Raw genomic sequence first — 20,631 nt, forward strand, 5'->3', positions numbered from 1 at the left:
TGTTGATTCAGGTCATCAAAAGGCAGATTGAAAGAGTGTATTCAGTATTGAAGACATCAGTAGGTAATAAAAAAAATGTGTTATCGGAGAAAATATTGGATTTTATAGTATTTGACGTGATGTTTTTATTATTCAATTTCTAAAATTCGTCTAAAATGATTAGAATGACTATATTAAAATAAAAAAAAAGTTCAATGGTTTTATTTAAACAAAATAAAGTTTTGTTTTATTTAAATAAATTTTAATAATGATTAGTGTGTAATTAACGCAAAAAGAAATATATCAAGCAATTAGAACCAAGAAAGGATTCAAATTTTTTATTCATGACGGAAAACAAAAATTGAAAAAGCAGTTTGAAAGAAGTTTTTAGTAATAAATCATTAAGGACTCGTTGCATTATTTCAATTAAATGTACAAATAGTTCTATTATATATATATATATATATATATATATATATATTCAGTAATATAAAAGAATTTTTTTTTTTTGAGGAAAAAAAATGTTCATTGTAAAAAATAGTAAATCTCAACAAAAGTAATTATAACTTGAAATAAAATAAAAGGGCTTGAATCTCCATCTTAGATTGTGATGTTTCAAACTGTTTTTTTTTTTTCTTTACGGAAGGAATGGCTTCATATATGAAGTTGATGGAAATGTAAAAATATCTCTATGGTCTACACCCACTGTTCGAAATGAAGGCCGCCTGAACCGCCTAGGTCTCGTCGCGTTCGAAATCGAGAATCCGCCCTGATTTTCTATGATTAGTCTCTCTAGACGTTTTATTGACTCCTAGGTGATTTTCAACCGCTTGGGCTCCGCCTAGACCGTCTCGACACCGCCTATACCGCCTAAACGACAATGAACAAAAGCATTTTTAATTGTGAATTTATTTTTTTTTGCTTCATTATAATTCACTTTTAAGTTGTTTCAATAATATTTTTGTTGAAATGTTGATGTTAGGACAATTTTAAAAATATCTGTTACAAATATAAGTGTGCTCTCCTAGGCTTGAACTGAACGTGGATAGCATTTGAACGCGTGGAGCAATCGCCCGAAAGGGTGAAAACCCTTGTGGATGATTTCTTGATGGTTGAATGTAACCAAGAGTTGAATCTGTTGCCGATGATGGTATACCTTATAGTTGTAGTTGTTGATCCCCAGCCAAGTGCCAGCGAGTTAGCTCTTGGAGGAAGAACTACTGCTCTCGTACTCGTATCCGCGGTTGATGGTGTTGGAGGAAAAACTGGAAATATAAAATCATAAAGTAGAGGGTTGGCTTTCAGGAGAGAGACTACTCCATAAAAAAAAATCAATGATATAGGCGCGTCTTCCGCAGGCTTTAGATCGTCTCACTTGGAGGATCTGAAAGACTTATGCCTGCTTACCATACCCAGCCTTTCCTATTCTCGTTGACTCGGAAACTCACTTTGAAGCGGACTTAGAGGCAGACTTCAAAGCTGACTTACTTCCTTTCCTAAGAAGGAGGGGCTCTTTTAGCCGGACATCATCTCATCTAGTTGAGCGAAGGGATCCAGTGGGCTATGCCTTTAGTTAACACTACGTTAGTAGTTACTAGCTAGTGAAGCGAGGGATAGTGAGAAGAGACCTCTTCTTCCTCTTATTCTTCCTAACGGGAGATAAAGATCATCAGTTGCTTTCACATCAAAGGAGCGTTTATTATTTTTAGATATTATAATATATATTTTAATTGAATTTATATAATAATTTGTTGATTAATAAATAAAAAATACAAAAATACAAATCCGATTAATCCCCGATTAATCTCCGACTAATCCTCGAGGGCTATGTCCGCCCGATTAGCGCCTAACATTTAGTACTACAGAATAGAACATGCATTAGGATTTTCATCACTGAACGCCATGAACGGGTCCTCACTAGAACAATCATGCAAGAACAACTCTGGGGGCAGGGGTGGCGCCACCACTGAAAGTGATTGTTCCGGTGGTGAATCTGCCGGAGTAGTATCTTCTTCCTTTTTATTTTCAATAATCTCCACATTCTTTCCAGTTTTTTTCTTCAATTTCTTCAAAAGTTTGAGTGGATCAATACATCCTGTTACTACTACCTTGTGATTATTCATATCTGTTGTAAACGTCACCACTCCTACATAATCATCCACGCAAGGTTTATATTTAATAAGCATAAATATAACGGTTGGTCCGACATTGACTAGATGAAAACCATAAATCAATTAATTAAAACTCTTTCAAAATTACCTTTGAATTTAGAAATGATTCTTGCCACATTTCTTTCACAGGCGTTACAGTGCATGGAGATTTTGAATTCTACCACTATTTCCTGTTTAGATTATTAATTGATTGATTAAGGACCAAATTATATGTTTATTGTAAAGAAATGAAATGAAATGAAATCTTACTTTGAGATCGCCATGTTTTTGTTCTCCCATGCCTGTCCATGAAATAATTACAGAAAGTGAAGGGGTTTGAGTATTTTTGCTAAATATTTACAAGAGAGTTGCAATGGTTCAGATAGGTCTTTTTTGGTAAAAACGAAATTGGAATGTTTGAATACGGTCAATCATATTTAAATTAAATTCTTTTTTATTTTTACTTAAAAAAAGAGAGGTTCATAAAATAGTTTTATTTCAAATGATTTATTTTTATTTTTTTCAACTCTAAAAAATAAAAGAAACTACTGTGTAATCCTGGATTAAATTCTTTTAATTATAAAAGGTTTTTTTTTTAATGAATGAATCAATTACCTTTTCTGTAAAAAAATTGCCTTTACAGGATAACAAATACAACGTAATCAATTTTGAATTATAAGACTAATGAAAGACATAACAAAAACAACATAAACAATTTTAAATTACAAGACTAAGTCAAATCGTAACAAAAATAAATTAACATATATAGAAAAAGTATAAAAATAAATCATGTGTTTTGACCGACTTGTAAAAATAATCCTCGTGGTTTATAAGTTTGCAAACAAGGATATGTGATTTTGTGAAATTTGCGGTTAAAGGATTTGTGAGTTATTTTTATGGTCAAACCATACTTCTAATTTAGTTAATTTGCAAAGTCGGCTTGTATTTTGGTTAATTTGTAAACTTAGTTTTTTTAATTACTCCAAATCTTTCCGTTTGGGTAAATAATCACAACATTTTTTTGACAGAATTATTTCAGAGCCCGCTGTTTTTCCAAAAAGCAGAGATTCTCTGCTTTTGTAAAAAGCAAACAGGAGATCACTAACCAAACGCCTAATAATGCTTTTCAGATGTAAAAGGTAAAGAGGAGGTCACTAACCAAACACTAAAACTCTTCATTTTGAAGTGAAAATGCAAAAATGAACATGAAAAGGAGCAACCAAACAGCCCCATTGAGTTTGTAAACTATACAAGGAACAATCCGTGTTGTAAACTTTTAAACTACAAAAATTGTTTTACAAGATTTATTTTTATAATTTTTGCTATATAATATATAACTAAATATTAACATATCCTTATGAGTTTACATATCTATTTATACTACTCCTAAATGAAAAAAAAAACATGTAAATGTTTTTTTATATTACTCACTCTTAACTATACATTTAAACAATTAAATAGGGTAAATTATATATGTGGTGTACAACTTTTATCCTATTTCACACTTTGGGGTAGAAACATCAATTTTGCACATAAAAGTGTACAACCTTTTAGTGACCTCCAATGAAGTTTACAACCGGTAATTGTAACCGGTCAACGGAAGTCAATGCATCATATCAGCAATTTGACGTATATAAAAGTCAAAATTACTGACGTGGCGTGTTGACTGGTCAACTTTTAACTTTTATGGAGATCAAATTCCTGACGTGGCGTGTTAACCGGTCACAATTACCGGCTGTACACATTAGTAAAAGGTCATCAAAAAGTTGTACATTTGTGTGTGTAAAATTGAAGGTTGTACACCAAAATATGAAATATGACAAAGGTTGTACACCAAAGTGTGAAATAAGATAAAGATTATACATCACATGTATAATTTACCCAACTAAATAGTAATCATAAATTTTATCTAAAAATCTAGTAAACTCTCAAGATTCCAGTTATTAATGACACATTAAAAAAAGTATCTAAATATTTCTCTTTACTTGAATTATCTAGGAGATTCTATTAAGGGAAAATTACAAATCTAGGTCAAATGGGAGGCCCATTTACATATTTAACCCATTTACTCAATTCACTACATATCTAGACTGTTTTTATGTGACTTTCCCGTAATACCCCTACCCTTCCCACTTCCCCTCACTCTATCGGTTTCTCTCCCCTGTTCTCCTTGGTGCGCGAAAACGGTTTGGCTCCTCCATTAATGATTTGAAGACTTTTGATCTTCCTATTTGCCTTTAAATTGCATGAAATCTGCACCATGTTTCCAAATCACAATGAAGTTCTCTTTTCATCTCTTGATTCTGCAACTTCCTAACCCTAGAAAACGAAGCCATGGTTCTTCATCTTACTGTTCGTTAATTGGTTTCTTTCTTCTTGTTACCATTCCAGAAATGGTTATTTTACGTTATTTCCGTCGTTCTTCCCAGTTTATCATATTGTTAGGAGCGAAAAATGTAAGTATCTGCTGTTTTTCCTGCGTTTTCCATGAATTCACTTCGCGTAGTCGATGAATTCGCGGAGTTCTGCGAAGAGAACGAGCCTGAAACTTGATGATCTACTTCGCGAATCGATGAATTCGCGACGTTCTGCGAAGAGAAAGAGTCTGAAACGTATGGATCTACCTCGCGAATCTATTAATTCGCGAAGTCTGCGAATAGATCCTTACGTTTCAGACCTCGCAGACTTCGCGAAAGCATCGATATGCGACGTAGATAGTCACATTTCAGACCTCGCAGACTTCGCGAAAAAATCGTTATGCGAAGTAAAATCACCTCTTCCCATGCACATTTACATTCGCATGCTTCGCTAATTTTCATTTCGCGAATCCAAAATCGTCCTTTTTCATAACTAACACGGTTAATTTTTTCTGTAGATGGTTGAATACGTAACATCCCTTTCTGGAAGGCGGCGTACTGGGCTGCAGGGAAGATGATTTTCCTTCCTGTATAGGGATGAACTTCCCCAAGATTGACACATTGACTCCTGAAATGATTCGTTAGGAGAGGTTGTGTCAATCTCGGGGTGCACCATGGGACATGTCCATCCCATGGTGCCAATTTGAAGCGGATGCGTAATCTTGGTACCGGATTAGTTAGTTTCACTTTGAAATGATTAGTTAGTAGAGTTCATTGTGGCAATCTTGTTGTAAATTTGATAATGTTATGATTTGAATGTCGTTATTGTGACAATCTTGTTGTAAATTTTGATAATGTTATGATTTGAATGTTAGAATCCGTTGTTGTTTGCCCTTTTTTGTTATATACCACTTCGCGAATTAGCTTCAAAACACATCCAGGCTTCGCATATGCGAACTAAATTCATCAAGCAAACCCAAACATTTACTTCGCAGACTTCGCATAGTATGGAATATGCGAAGTCAGACGGGATGGGGTGAGCCGCGCGTAAATATTGGGGGTATTTTTGGAAAGTCACACAAAATGAGTCTAGATATGTAATAAGTTGAGTAAATGGGTTAAATATGTAAATGGGCCTCCCATTTAACCTAGTTTTGTAATTTTCCCTTCTATTAAAAGTGGCGACGATTAATTTAATAATGTTATCATCTAATCCAGTTTATAAACATACATTGCACATTCTCACCGGAACAGAATACGTAGGCATTATAACCAAGCTTCTATCCTATTTATAAGACTTCAGTCCTACTCTTATTAGGACCCTATAGTGATATAAGACTTCTATCCTATTCAAGATACTTTCCTAAATAGTAAATAGGAAGATTAGTCATAATCTAACTATATAGGACTAATCTTCGTTATATAAAGGCCGATGCTCTACTTATTTTGTAGGTTAAGCCGGATCATTAAACAATCACCTTCCGTCCGACTCGCAATAAAATACAATTGTTTATCATTGATGCGGTAAGTATGGACTTGAGAAGTAAATTATGAGTTCATCAAGTTTTGGATCAACGCGTGGTCACCACCACTGTGAGAGCTAATAACATGCCTCCTACTATTGAAGATGTGGATCCGTTCTTAACTACGATACAATTGATTTTATAATATAAGGGTCTGGAGTGTTATGGGTCCAGCCCACATTTAAGGTCCATTTATTATTAATTTTGGTTTCTTTGAGAAGCTTAGATTAAGATGTATTTTTTTTTTGAATGGAAAAATGAATAGAATTAAAGAATCAAGAGACTGTTACAGAGGAAAGGAGGCGGGATTGAGTACCACACACCCCATTGACCACTGTTCATTACATTCCTAGCAAGAACATGTGCTACGACATTAGCAGAACGCTTAATAAACCCCAACAAACACCTATCAAGTTTATCGAGTGCTTGTTTACAATCTCTGATTATGACATGGAAAGGCGATGTCGCCTCCGATGTGTGGATCATTGATTGAATAACTACCTGTGCATCCGACTCAACCAGTACCCGACTCCAATTGTTATCTTTAATCCAACTAAGAGCCTCCCGTATTGATAAGCCTTCAGCGAAAGTAGCATCCGGAGCACTATCCAACACACCATTACAGGCAGCGACAAAAACACCCTCCTCATCCCGGACGACGCAGCCATAGCTTGTCAATGCCGTCTCCGCCGACCACGCAGCGTCGACATTTAGTTTTAACCAGCCCTGTGGTGGTTTAGACCACCTGCTGATCTCCGAGACAACAGTCGTCCTATCCCCAACCGAAGCTAACTTCAACTGGGCTTCCTTCCATGATTTTAGATATATTATCGCTCCCTCATACACGATTACCGCAGGCGCTAACTTATTCTGCCAGACAAAGTCGTTTCGATTGAGCCAAATTTTCCAGCACAGCATCACCGCCACCTCAAGCTGCTGCCTCAGACGTACTGAGACAGCAAGCCAAAAATCCATCGCATCCGCCCGCGATCTACCAGCATCCCCTAGCGGAGAAAGACGCCAGAGATCCCGCGCCCTTGGACAACCAAACAGTGCGTGGTACACATCCTCAATCGCAGCAGCACACACGGGACAGATAGGCGACACCGGAACTTGTTTTCGTCGAAGTGCATCCATGACTGGGAGACAATTAACCAGTGCCCGCCACATAAGGTTTTTTGCTCTTGGTGGAACTTGCAGCCCCCAAAGCAAATTCCATGCTCTAGCTTGTGCAGGAATTTGTGTCTCCCGGCCTCTAGCCATTAAATGTCTGTAACCGCTTTTAACGGAGTAGAGTCCACTGCGTTCTCCTGACCAGAACCAAAAGTCTTCCAACCTGCTTCCGCTTAGTGGGACTTGAAGAATTTGTTCTCGGTCCCTATCCGTAAAGATGCCACGAATCAGGTCTCTATCCCAACATTTTGTTTCCGGATTAATTAGCCCTGCAACCATATCCGTATCCAACCCTTCGAACTTCTCACTCTCGACCATCGGATTCCGTTTATCTAATAACCAGGGGTCCTGCCAGATGTGGACCGTAGTTCCATCCCCAACCATTTTCCGAGCCCCCGATACAATTAGTTGTCTTGCAGCCACAATGCTACGCCATATGAAGCTCGGCTGATTGGTTAAAACAGCATCAAAGAATGAACAATTCGGGAAATAACGAGCTTTATAGACTCAAGCAACCAACGAGTCCGAACATGTAAGGAAGCGCCAACCTTGCTTCGCTAGAAGTGAAATATTAAATTGGTGAAGCCTCCTGAACCCCATTCCCCCGAACTTCTTCGCAACGCACAGATGTTGCCATGCCTTCCAACGAATACCACCATTCCCCCTCTCATTGTAACCCCACCAAAAGGCATTCAACTTTCTCTCAAGCTCATTACACAATCCCTCGGGCAACAAAAATAGACTCATAGCATAGGACGGTAAAGCCTGAAGGACAAATTTTATCAAAATCTCCTTTCCCGCACGGGAAAGAAACCTTGATTTCCAGCTTCTCAATCTCGAATCCACCATTCCTAAAATGTAAGCAAAAACCTGTTTTTTGTTTCTACCAATAACCGAAGGTAGTCCCAAGTATTTCCCATGGACGTTTGAATTCGTAACCCCAAGAATAGAACTTGTCAGAATTCGGCTACTCTCCGGGCACCTCCTACTGAACGAAATGCTTGATTTATCAAAGTTGATTTTCTGCCCCGATGCCCTTTCATACTCTTCCAGACACAATTTAATAGCAGTTGCTTCAGGTTCAGTTGCTTTGAAGAAAAAATAGCTGTCATCTGCAAATAGAAGATGGGATATTGGCGGTGCATTACGCGCTATTTTACAACCATGTACCTGCCCCTGATCTTCAAGGAGATTCAAAGCCAGTGACACACCCTCAGCACAAATAATAAACAGGTAGAGCGAAATAGGATCCCCCTGACGGAGACCCCTTTCTGGAACTATCACCTGACTGGTCTGAGCACCATTAATCACAACATATTTCACCTTCATGACACATTGCATAACCAAATTAACCCAACTCACAGAGAAACCCAAACGTAACATCATCAATGTAGATACCCATTTTGTCCGGGGTAAATTTTCATCTTTTCTTAAATTTACCTTTTTAGCCAATTTATTTCATAAAATACTTACATTGACGTGTTTACTAAATATATCGATATTTTGCTATATTTAGTAGATATACTTATATTTTGTTATAGACTATTCTTAATTACGTCTTACAAAAAGAAAAATACTAATATGTGAAATGATGTCAACATACAAATTAATGTTTACATTTACAAATAATAAAAACCTTGTTAATACTTTATGTTTATAATAAGCATTAATTATTCTAATTGAGTTTGTTAAGATAAAAAAAAAGAATAATTAGATAAAAAAAAGATTTATTATTATTTTTATTATAGAATTTCAGGATTTACAAAAAAAAAAAAGGGTCTTGAGGTGCAAACCAATTCCAACAAGTCCACTCAAAGACAAATACCAAATAAATACACACAAAATACAAAATTATATGTAAATTCATAATTTCCTGGTGGCCAAAGCAGTGTCCACGTCCCATTGCTTGGCCACCAACAAACACATTTGTTGGCTCTCTATTTAGGTAGCCACGCCAAAGTTCCACTAAGGCTGTTGGCTCTCTATTTAGAGAGCCAAAAAAGCAGACAACTGAGGGGACTTCCAGGGGGAACTTCATGTTCTTTCCTCGGAACCTTTACCTCTCACTTCTTCAGGATTTTGGACACTTCTCCATTTCTCCAATGTAGACCTCACCATCTGCACTTCTTTTCATCTTCACCTTCTTCATCTTAAGACTAGACTCCTCTTTCTCTCCCTCTCACACCCTTTCCATCCTCATTAAACCTTTTTATCACTATCAAACTTCAAAGTCCTGTTGAAGGAAGCCATTTGTAGTATCAACAAACAAAATCAACGATAATAAAGTAGAAAATCCAACCAGAGGCATCAAACAGAAAATAATAGACAGAAGCAAGCTAGGGTACAGACAAAGAATAGAAAAGAAGGTTGAAAGCACGGAAAAACGTCTCCTCAGGTGTAGAATTTCTTCCTAATATACAACTCTATTTTCAATTCTCTGTATCATTTGTTCATCACCTATTTTCAAGAAGACACAGTGTAGGGGACTTTTGGGGAGTTCCTATGCTATTAGGGACAAACTGAATTTTCTCTTTTAGGAGGACTGTAAATGAATGGAAGGATATGCTATATTCTTTCACATCATTTAAAGTCCTCCAACTGTGCCTTCTAAGCATTTGTAATGAAAGCATGAATAAATGGAAACATTTGGCTATTTCCATAGATTTATTTCTATTTTACATGAGTGAAAATAGTTGGCTGGTTCCTAAACTCTCGGGCAATGAAAGATATAATCCTTAAGCTCTGAATCCTTTCAATTATTTATCTAACACTAATTAAACAAATATGGAGTTTAATAGACAATAAAGCAGGACTCCCTTAAAATCTTTCAATAATCAAAATAAGCTAAACAGAGGTGTTGACATTTCCATATGCCCAAATGAACACAATATAGACGGACCAACAATCCCACACACACACATAATAAAAATTAGCTCCGTGTAACTTTTTAGGTTTCGTTGTTCTTAGAACCAGTAAGATGAAACAGAAATATCAAAGAACAAACTCATCCTCATAGATCAAATCATTCTCTTATATCCTCATAGATCAAATCATTCTTTTATATATTAGAGTGGAAACAGATAAGAGAGCTAAGAAGAAATTAAGGTTCACGGTCATGTGAACTTCAACTCCCATAGGCATAGCATAAAACAGTAAAATCATGAAAACTCAGAGAAACTCAAACAGGGCGAAACCTCTTCCACAAATCAGAACATGCAAGTGATTAATTTTGATCGAACATGCTACTGATTTATTAAGCATAACAGGAGAGATTAGAAAAAAACAGAGAAAAATCAGATGAAGAGATTGAAATTACCTAACGGACTTCTCCCCCATCCTTCATCTCTTTGAGTCCATTCACTGATTACATATCAGTCTTGGTGTCTACTCTATACTAACAGAGAACGAAAATTGAAAATGTTAAACCACGAAATCGGAAAGCAGAAAAGGAAATAATCCGAGTAAAAATAAAACCTACCAGAGAGAGAAAGAGTAGATCAGCGATGACCAAGAGACAACGGCGCCGTTGGTCTCCATCACCGTCGAGATTAGCCGTCATTAGGGAGTTATCGCCGGAGCTAAAAGGCGACGCCGAAGGAGCTTTATAGAATGAAATTCGCCGTTTTCACCACAAGTATAGAAGAGTTAGGTGGTCTTTCTTTTTCTCAAAATTTGTACAGAGAATGGAAATTAGGGAACGGAATATAAAGGGTTTTAGCCAAAAAAAATACATGTAATAGACCATGGGCTAAATTTAAAGAAAAGCCCAATCCAAATTATATTTCCCTTCTTTATGGTTATATTATGATGGTAACAATTAAAATTTGATAATCAATTTGTAAGTATAAACATTATATTGCATTATAATTATTTTTTTTTCTGGTAATTTTATTTATAAAACTATTAGTGCGAAAATGTATAGACCATTAACCCAACATATATGCCCACCTTAAAGACAGCCAAACGTAAATTAATAAACGAGCGACTTACTTTATACGTTTATGTTATAGAGGTATGAAGTCGGTCAAAATAAAAGAATATAAATTAATTGGTCCAATTCATACGTCTATGCTATAAGGGTATGAAAGCGCCAAAATAAAATTAACCGACAGAAAACGACTTACTTTATACGTCTATGTCATAGGGGTACGAAGTCGGTCAAAATAAAATTAATTAAAATAACACGAACGACTCAATTCATACGTCTATGTTATAGGGGTATGAAAGCGGTCAAAATCAAATTAATCGAAATAAAACGGCTCCAATCTATACGTCTATGTTATAGGGGTATGAATTCGGTTAAATTAAATGGTTCAAACCTATATGCCTTTATTATAAAAAATATATAAAATAAAAAGAAATGAATCAGATAAATCAAGTAAGTTTAATATAAAAATCACATCTTTTAGTACCAATTTTGGGCGGGGTAGGGTGATTACTTGAAGTTTTCTTCCCTACACGTAACCGACAAACGAACTTAAAATCTCTATTTCGCAGACCTTCTTATCCATTAAAATTTACCCTATTTCGGTGTCCAATCACGCCTTAATTTTGATTGGTGGCGACTCTAAAAAAATAGTTTGAAAACGACAAAACTATTAATTAAGTTAAATTTCAACGCCCGGCGTCCGCGCCCGGAGAAATCCCGGTTGCGACAATCAATTCCAGAAATTTCCACTCAACCCGATCATAAGCTTTAGACATATCAAGCTTAAGGGCAGCAATACCTGATCTTCTATTTGACTTCTTATGGATATAATGATTGACCTCGTATGCAAACATGACGTTATCAGAAATTAACCTGCCAGGGACAAAAGCACTTTGCGAGGGAGAGATAGCAAGCTGCAGAACCCTTTTAAGCCGATTCGCTAAAACTTTTGACACGATTTTATAAATGATATTACACAAAGCAATTGGCCGTAAGTCCGAGACAAATTCAGGGTTTGACTTTTTAGGGATTAGAACGATGTTCGTCTCATTAATGTTATCCGGAATTACCCCTAAATTCAACCAATATAAGCAGTAAGATGTTACCTGAGTTCCCACAATATCCCAATGTTTTTTATAGAAGCCCGGGTTGAAACCGTCAGGGCCAGGGCTCTTATCAGGATGCATCGAAAAGAGAGCGGCTTTGATCTCTGCCTCATTGAAGACACTCATCAACTCAGTATTAATCTCCTCGCTGATCTTGGGGTGAACATTTGGAAGAATGCACGACTCATCACATCCTGCAGATGTAAAAATAGCTTGAAAATATGAATGAATAACAGACCCCAATCCAAACTCCCATGTACACCAATTCCCATTCTCATCCTTTAGTCTCTCAATATTATTCTTCTTTCTCCTCGCCGAAGCGGCTTTGTGGAAATAACTAGAGTTCTGATCACCCCCCTGTAACCATAATTTTTTAGAACGCTGGCGCCAATAAGTTTCCTGCTGTGTAAGGAGAGTACCCAGACGCTCACGGAGCTCTAAAATACGGTGTTGGGACTGCTGATCACTCCTCCCTTTTAATCTCGCCACTTCCATTCGACAATCCGCCAAATCCCCACGAAACCTTCTACGTAACTCCTCGCCCCACATCATCAACTGCTTGCCGCAGCCCTCAAGACGCAGAAACAGATCTGCATTTTCACACACCATCCAAGCTTCGGTAACTTTCTGTTTACAATTCACCTCACTGAGCCAGGAATTCTCAAAATGGAACCTTCTTCGCCAGGCGTAACTCGTCTGTTTAAGTGCAAGGAACATGGCTGTATGTTCTGAGCAATGCGCTTTAACGTTAGTGAGCTTGGCCTCGGTAAACAGAGCCATCCAGCTCGAAGATGCAAATGCCCAATCTAATTTTTCTTCGACAAGAGCCATTGACCCTCGACTCTTTTCCCAGGTAAAAGCATGGCCCTGCATATTAATTTCAAACAAATTACAGAGAGAGATAGTGTTAGCAAAACCACTAAGAAGCCCGGGAGGATGACGCCGTCCACCCCTCTTATTCAAAGACGACAACATGTCGTTGAAGTCCCCAATAATAACCCAAGGAAGCGTAGAAGAGATAGCAAGCTATTTAAGCAAATCCCATGACTGAGAACGACGAGCCCGCTCCGGGAACCCGTAAAGACCGGTTAATCGATACTCCGGCAAACCTTGAATAGAAACTTTGATATCAATGAAATTCCTAGAAAAGCTCAGTAGATTGACCACTCCACTGTGTTTCCAAAACAAAGCAAGACCACCTCCCAAATGAACAGGATCAACAAAAAACATTCCCCTATAAAGTAGCTTCCTCTTCAGAGTTTCAATTTTCGAACGACAACACTTCACTTCCATTAGAAAAATAAAATCAGGCTTAAACTTGTCAACCAGGGCATTCAACATACGAACTGTACGGGCGTTGCCCATCCCCCTACAGTTCCAACTCAAAGTGCTCATATATCTAGGCGGGTCTGAATGCCAGAACCCGCAGAATTGCCGTTTTTTGGAGCGACCACTCCTTCATCGCAATCCATAGGCTTTTTAGAATTAGTACCTGATATTTCCTGATGGTCCTGTCTCCTACGCTTCACCTCTGACACAAGAACTTCATCATCATGACTATCAGACACAGTACTAGAGCTTACATTTTGTTCAAGTACCTGCACTTTTGCTGAAACAGATACACCAAGAGGAATTTTCGTAGCTTGGGGACGTTGCTTGGGCAGGGATATTGTGGAGATTGGAGGAATGTTTTCCTTCATCAGAGGATCAGCAGATGAAGAAGCTACAAGCGGTGGTCCCTCTAGCAGCCAGCGAGACTGTGGCTGTGTTACCGCCCTCCTTGTAGGTGCCCGAAGCATTGTACTGTACGGTCTTTCCGCTTGATCCGGTTGTGGATGGTCGAGAAGAGCCGCGCAATACTTGTCCGCGTGACCTATCAGGCCACAGAAAAAACAGAACGTAGGCAGTCGTTCATATTTAAAATATATCCATGAGAATTCACCCCCTGCTTTGGCAATCTTCATCTTTCGCTTCAGAGGCTGTAGAACATTCATTGTCACTCTGATCCGCATGAACACTCTGCTCGAACCTGATAAATTATTCTGATCCGATTCAATATAAGTGCCCAGGAAATTACCGATGCTAGCCGCAACACGCTCCGACATAAAACCAATTGGGAGCTCATATATTTGAATCCAGAAATCGGCTACAGATAATGGTTCTTCACTATGTTGTCCATCTTCAAACTTCCGAATAAGAAGCAAATTCTGCTCAAAGGTCCAAGGCCCCCCCAGATAACTCGATCCCTCTCCATAGGGTGAAAGAAATCAAAGCGGAACAGGTTAGGTCCCAAAATAGCAATACATAGACCCCTAGATGGTCTCCACAGATCAGCAAAGGTGTTTTTCATTACCTGTGTTTTGATGTTGCGATCCGTCAAGATCCGGCCGAGAAGGCTCCAAGTTGTTGGGACCTGCTGATCCAGGACATCATCGACCTGTAAGACAAGTCCCGCTTCCACCTTAGCAGCTAGAGTAATCATCGCAGTCTCGTCTAGGGTTGCTTCCATCGCAACCGATGTAGGAACAGAGTTTTGGATTTACGGGAAGATTGGGGATCGGAGGTCGGCGGCCGGAGAAAGGGTTTTAGAAGGTGAAGGAAGGTGGACACAAAACCCTCGTCAATAGCGAGACATTCTTACTATCCTGTTTTACTTTTCCATAACAACCAAGTTCTTCTTAGTTATGTTGTCCAGATTAAGATGTATTTAAGTGAATGAGTTGTCATTATTGAGACATGTGAAGGAAGAAGAAAAGTCACACAAAAGAGAGAAATTTGTTTTTGCTTCTCCTACATCAAGTCAGTCCACGTTTTTGTGGATTCCCGGAGATTGAACCGATCGTCACGATTTTTGGACAGGAGCTTCTAGACATATTGTTCCTTGTTCTCACCGTTGTGATTGTCGTTCGGATGTCTGGAAGGTCTGTTCGGATTTGGGGAAGATTGGTTGTCAGATTATCTACCTTTGTGGTATTTGTTTTCTTCTTATGATCACTTTTTGTTTATGATTGTTGTTGGTGAGTTATAAACCTTTGTAAGACTTTGTTGGGTTTGTTCTGCCCTCAGTTTTATCATAATAAGAGAAGAATGGTGGACTCCTCGAAAGTCCCGTGGTTTTTACTCTTCACACCGAAGAGGTTTTCCACGTATAAATCTTGTGTTCTTTAATTACGTTTATTCTTCCGTTCTTGCTGGTTTATTTGATGTTTTTGGTTCGAGTATTAGGTTGTGATGTGGTTGATTGTTTTGAAAATTGATTCTTGTGGTTATTGTTGTTAGTATTATATCCGTATTTTTGGATCCTTCATAGAGTCCCCATCTAGCTAACGAGACAATTTGATGTGAAAAATCAAACTTGGTTAAAGATGCGTGTCATTTCTTATTTATGTTTGAAATTATATTTTTTTACATTTGAAAAAATATATTCATATATATGTTTAGTTTGGTATTAAAATTGTAAATAATGCAATTTCATATTCAAATAACTAAGTATTATCAACTGATTTTGATATATATTATTTGAAAAAAAACAGAAGTAAAAACAACATAAGGCATGTATGTTCCTATGTATGAAACTGAACAAAAAATAAAATTTACGACGGATTTACCCGTCGGCAATTTGTTCTAATTTCTCCAGCATCTCCTGTGAGAACTTGAATGGCACCCATTTTCTTCATAGATTGAGCAAACTTAGCGACGAAGTCATTGGATTTTTGTAGCTGTGAAACTATCTTGGTAGATTCTTCGTCGGTAACAAGTGCTGCATCTGATTGGAGAAGGCCTTTATTTTGAAGCAGAACACTGAAGTAATTGTTATCGAATGAAAGTGAGCTTTGAGGATCCATCTCTGCAGTTGTGTCTCGACTTGCCGGATTAGGACATTGAGTTTTCAAGAATGCAGCATAAGTCGAGTCAAGAGTAGGATCCGTTTCTGTATCCACACTGAATTCGTAGAGGCGAGTACTAGAAAATGTGGCACAATGAGCAACTCCTAGAGTATGTGCTCCTGTCCATATTAGTTATTTTACATATCAGTTTGACGTAATACACTTGAATATATATATGAAAAAAGGAAAATGGTCAATTTTATCTCGAAAGTTATTAAAAAGTTCAACATTTCTCTTTTCAAGAAATTCCATCACTAATTCTGGTTAGCGTTTATAAGGAACCCTATATATTACCCAAAAATCTCGAGCTATTAAAGTTCAAGAATAAACTTTATTATTATTTCCAGACATGAATATTCTTGAGTTTGAAGCGTATACAATACAGATCCATCTTATTAAAAAAGTTTCTACAATCTTTCTATCAATCACATTAAACATATAAAAAAATCTCTTTTCAAACCGTTAAAAATGCTATTTCATAGGCAAGGTTGAATATAACAAATTGAAAAATCAGGGGTTTTAATGCATAAAAATTGAAAAATCCAACGTTCTCATTATAATTTTGGGTAATTAATTAGGTGAAGAAGTTTAAATTGCAGAAAAACCTGATAGAACAACAAGATCTTGAACATCAAGATTTTTGTCGGCAAATTGTTGCTTAAGTGTCGCGAAATCTGCGAACGGAGAAGGAAGGTTTGCATTTGCTTCGGATGCAAGAGACACCGAACCATCTCTTCTTCCCGTCTGCACTTTCCATAGTGACTTCTGAAACTGCATATATGTAATAAATGAGTAATACTACATTGAAATTGATTGAAATTGACTGAAATTGACTGAAACTAGATGAAAAACTGAATTGAGTCGGTTCATATCGGGTTTACCTGGAAAGAAACAGAATCGCGAGCAGCCAAAGCAAGAATGTCAGCACAAGAAACAACACCAGGACAAACTCTCTCGAGTTCATCCTTAATATCATCAATTACATCGTAACCTGACAATGATCCATTTGGGATTGTCTCCTTTTCTACTTCTTCACTCCCATCTCCATCCAATAGTATAGATGCATCACACCCCTGCCATTTTTTCATTAACTAATTAACAAATATTTATGTATATGAATCATATTAATATGAATATAGAAAGTTACGGAGTAAAAAATAAATACTTAGAAGGTTAGAAGGTCACGGTTTTGGGTTTTGGTCATATGAACCTTAATTAATTTGGTCATTCATCATTAGATCTAGGCTTACGGAGATGACAGGTAAAAATATATTAAAAATTACATTTTTTAAGGATTAAGCATCAGCAAGGGATAACGTGCAAAATATGAATAAAATGAAACTCAGGACGAATATTGTACTTAGTGACAAACATTTCCGTCGTAATTCTCTTTTGTTTTCATTTACGTAAAATTACACCAATGACCAATCAACTTAGGTCTACTTGTAACGATCCGGTCCGGAGCGGGTGGCGTCGGGGTAGAAGGCCTAAGCAAGGAGCGGCCCTAAGGGATGGCGATGGAGCCAGGAATGAACTGAATCTCACATCGGAAATGAAGAGAGAGTGATTGGGGCTTATTAGTAAGATGTGAATCCAATACATTGAGACGCGTTTTAAAGCCGTGAGGCCCATGGTGTTGGATTTGAGCCAGAGCGGACAATATCTACATGGTATTGGACCAGTATGTTACACTACTTTTCCTTATATCCCTTATCTTCAAAATCGGACATTTATTAGCTCTAGGCGAAATAGCAGATAGATCTAATAAATTTTTTTTTTCGGCCCTCTCTGACCTTTGGTCCTAGGCTAGTACTCCTGGACTAAGCCCAGGGCTGGCCCTGTGTACACCACTTCATGATATATAATTGGTGTTAAGAAACAATTGTATAGAAGCGACATCAATTAATTAATCGGGATATATTACTCCCGAACATTGTACCTGTATGTAAATAGAAATGAATATAAAAATAGAGTAATTACTTACCCTAACAAAACAGTCATGGAAGTACATTCTCAAGAGTTTAGCAGCCAAGACAGAGTTAGATGCAGCTCTATTCCATGTAATGTTCCTCACAATCAGCTCAGCATCTGGACAACTTTTCTTGTAGAAATCGTTACTCAGCTCGGCGCCATTGCAAACCCCGAGACATCCTAAAACAACAATTACTGAGACCATAATCAGATCTTTTCCCATCTTTAATCAAGGATTAAGATATTAATTTGGAAATTAATAAGAATGAAGAAGAAATTCCATGAGCATCCCTTTTGTAGATAAAAGTGGAACAAGTTGAGGAATATTAAAATTGATGAAGTTAAGTTGTGCTTAATGTAAGGTCGACGAATTTGTAACAATTACTATTAATTATTTAAACCATATTGATTAACCACCAAGTTATACAGCAGCTAGCTAAAAGTCAGTCAATGAGTTTCATTTGTAAGATACACAGCTATACATTATATTATATAATCTACTTGTTAATTTCTGGGTTAATTATACATATGGTCCCTTAATTTTCTTTATGGCTCCTGAAATTCAGCACCGAACATAAAAGTAGGGATGTAATGGGGCGGGAATCCCCGATAAGGATCCTCATGGGACAAGGATTGGCATAATTTTGTCCCCTGTGTCGGGGATGGAGAAAGGTATCCCTGTCCCCGCCCCGTTAATCCTCGATGGTAACCTCTAATTATTCTTAGCAATAATTGATTTTTTTTTTTATGATTTGAGTACATTTTGATTAAATGTTTGTTTGTTTTCAATTTTTAGTTTTTTGTGATTTGGAAAATTGGAGAATGATTGTTAATACTTGGTATTATTACCTACTATTTTTTAAACGTTTTTGTCTTTACTGATTTTTTTTTAACATAAACGGTTGTTACAATTAATAGACTCAAAATAAAATAGTGAAGCCTAATGTAGAGGATTACAGCAATAGAAGTTAGTTAGTTTGTTGTGAAGCTTCTAGAATCTGTTAGCTGTTACTCTTCCTGTATAAATAAGACTATCATCATATTCTGTAGATTCATTCTGTTGTAATTTTTGTTGAGATAATAATACAATTCAGTCACATTCTTTTCCTTCATACCTTGAGTTTCTAGATGGTATCAGAGCAATCAGGAAAGAATAATTCCTGGTAAATTCCGCAATTCTTGATTAATCACTCATGGTCAAGAAGGATCGAAATCGCAAAGCTAACTCATTTGCAGATTTGTTTGTTGAAGAAGAAGAAGAAATTGATTCTCATTCTCAAGCAGAAGAAATGGTGAATAACAGAAACATTGAAAATCCAGGAGGGGGTGGAGACAACTCAGGTGAACATGAGAATTCCATAAATCGTGATTACTCATTCATGGATTTGCAAAATTCAGATCATCCTGGCTTTTCTCTGGTAAGTACTCCTCTCACATCCAACAACTATCTTTCCTGGCTTCGTGCTGTTAAAATTGGTCTGTCTGCCAAAGATAAATTGGAATTTGTTTTGGATGATGTTAAACCTTCTCTTCTTGATGTCAATTTGTACAAGAAATGGAAACGAACTGATAACATGGTCCTATCTTGGATCTTGGGTTCACTTTCGAAGGATTTAGTTGAATCTTTCTTATATTGCAAAAATGCAAGAGAGTTATGGCTGGAATTGGAACAGAGGTTTGGTGAGACTAATAGCCCTTTGATTTACCAAATTCAGAAGGATTTGAGTACTCTTGTGCAGGGCAATCTTTCAGTTTGTGTGTATTACACCAAATTGAAGAAATATTGGGAGGATTTATCAGAATTAAGTCCAATTCCCGTTTGTGATTGTGGTACAGCCACTAAGAAAATGCAGGATATGATTGAAGCAACCAATCTGATGAAATTTCTCATGGGCCTTAGTGATGTTTATGATAGTACAAGAGATCAGATACTTATGATGGAGCCTTTGCCATCTGTAAACAAGGCCTATGCAATGATCCAGAAAATGGAAAGGCAGAAACAAAATGTGGGAATGTCTACTAACAAGATTGAAATTGCTAACATGGTGACTGGTTCTACACATGGTGCTGAAGATGTAAAAGGGAAGGAAGAATTGACATGCTCCTACTGCAAGAAACCTGGGCATTTGAGAGAAAGTTGTTTCAAGATCAAAGGTTATCCTGACTGGTTTAAGTCTAAAAAGAAAGGAGGAAGAAAGCAAGGTAATGCACAAGCCCACATGGCTAGCAGCAGTGCAAATGATGAAGAAGTTGAGGTGGAGGAAGCCTCAGATCAATCCGCATTATTTTCCCAAATGTTCCAAAAAGAATTCCAGAAATTTATGGGTGCTCGAAAGTCAACTGAAACTGCTAATTTTTGCTTCTCAGGCTTTGCAGGTAATGTTTACACTACTAAACAATTATCTAAAGATGTTGTATGGATAATTGATTCTGGAGCTTCTTGTCATATGTGTTCTGTTTTGGATCATTTTGAGAATTATCAACCTTTAGCTTTGCCCAGATCAGTAACTTTGCCTGATGGAAGTAATAGGAAAGTTATGCATATAGGAGAAGTAAA

The 20,631-nt window shown here is 37.2% G+C and overlaps 1 protein-coding gene and 1 long non-coding RNA gene across 2 annotated transcripts; both read right to left on the reverse strand.

Moving 5' to 3' along the window:
* Positions 1–8,897: 8,897 nt before the first annotated feature.
* Positions 8,898–10,871, reverse strand: LOC136219884 (uncharacterized). Its single transcript, XR_010684314.1, has 3 exons — positions 10,661–10,871; positions 10,499–10,571; positions 8,898–9,415 (listed from the first exon to the last, which is right to left on the reverse strand). It is a non-coding gene; the product is annotated as an uncharacterized lncRNA (long non-coding RNA).
* Positions 10,872–15,809: 4,938 nt separating this feature from the next.
* Positions 15,810–18,428, reverse strand: LOC136217459 (peroxidase 24-like). Its single transcript, XM_066004058.1, has 4 exons — positions 18,088–18,428; positions 16,985–17,176; positions 16,709–16,874; positions 15,810–16,222 (listed from the first exon to the last, which is right to left on the reverse strand). The coding sequence occupies exons 1-4, from the start codon at positions 18,295–18,297 to the stop codon at positions 15,810–15,812; spliced, it is 981 nt and encodes a 326-aa protein (XP_065860130.1). The 5' UTR covers positions 18,298–18,428.
* Positions 18,429–20,631: the final 2,203 nt, after the last annotated feature.

This window comes from Euphorbia lathyris, chromosome 2 (assembly GCF_963576675.1).
Source record: "Euphorbia lathyris chromosome 2, ddEupLath1.1, whole genome shotgun sequence".
In the NCBI taxonomy this organism is placed as follows: domain Eukaryota; kingdom Viridiplantae; phylum Streptophyta; class Magnoliopsida; order Malpighiales; family Euphorbiaceae; genus Euphorbia; species Euphorbia lathyris.

Excerpts from the sequence above, each read along its gene's own strand:
- LOC136217459 (XM_066004058.1), bottom strand. The coding sequence starts at position 18,297 with ATGGGAAAAGATCTGATTATGGTCTCAGTAATTGTTGTTTTAGGATGT. Across the intron at positions 17,177-18,087 it reads TCCATGACTGTTTTGTTAGG|GGGTGTGATGCATCTATACT; the intron begins GTAAGTAATTAC and ends AAAAAATGGCAG. Across the intron at positions 16,223-16,708 it reads AGATCTTGTTGTTCTATCAG|GAGCACATACTCTAGGAGTT; the intron begins GTTTTTCTGCAA and ends TAATATGGACAG.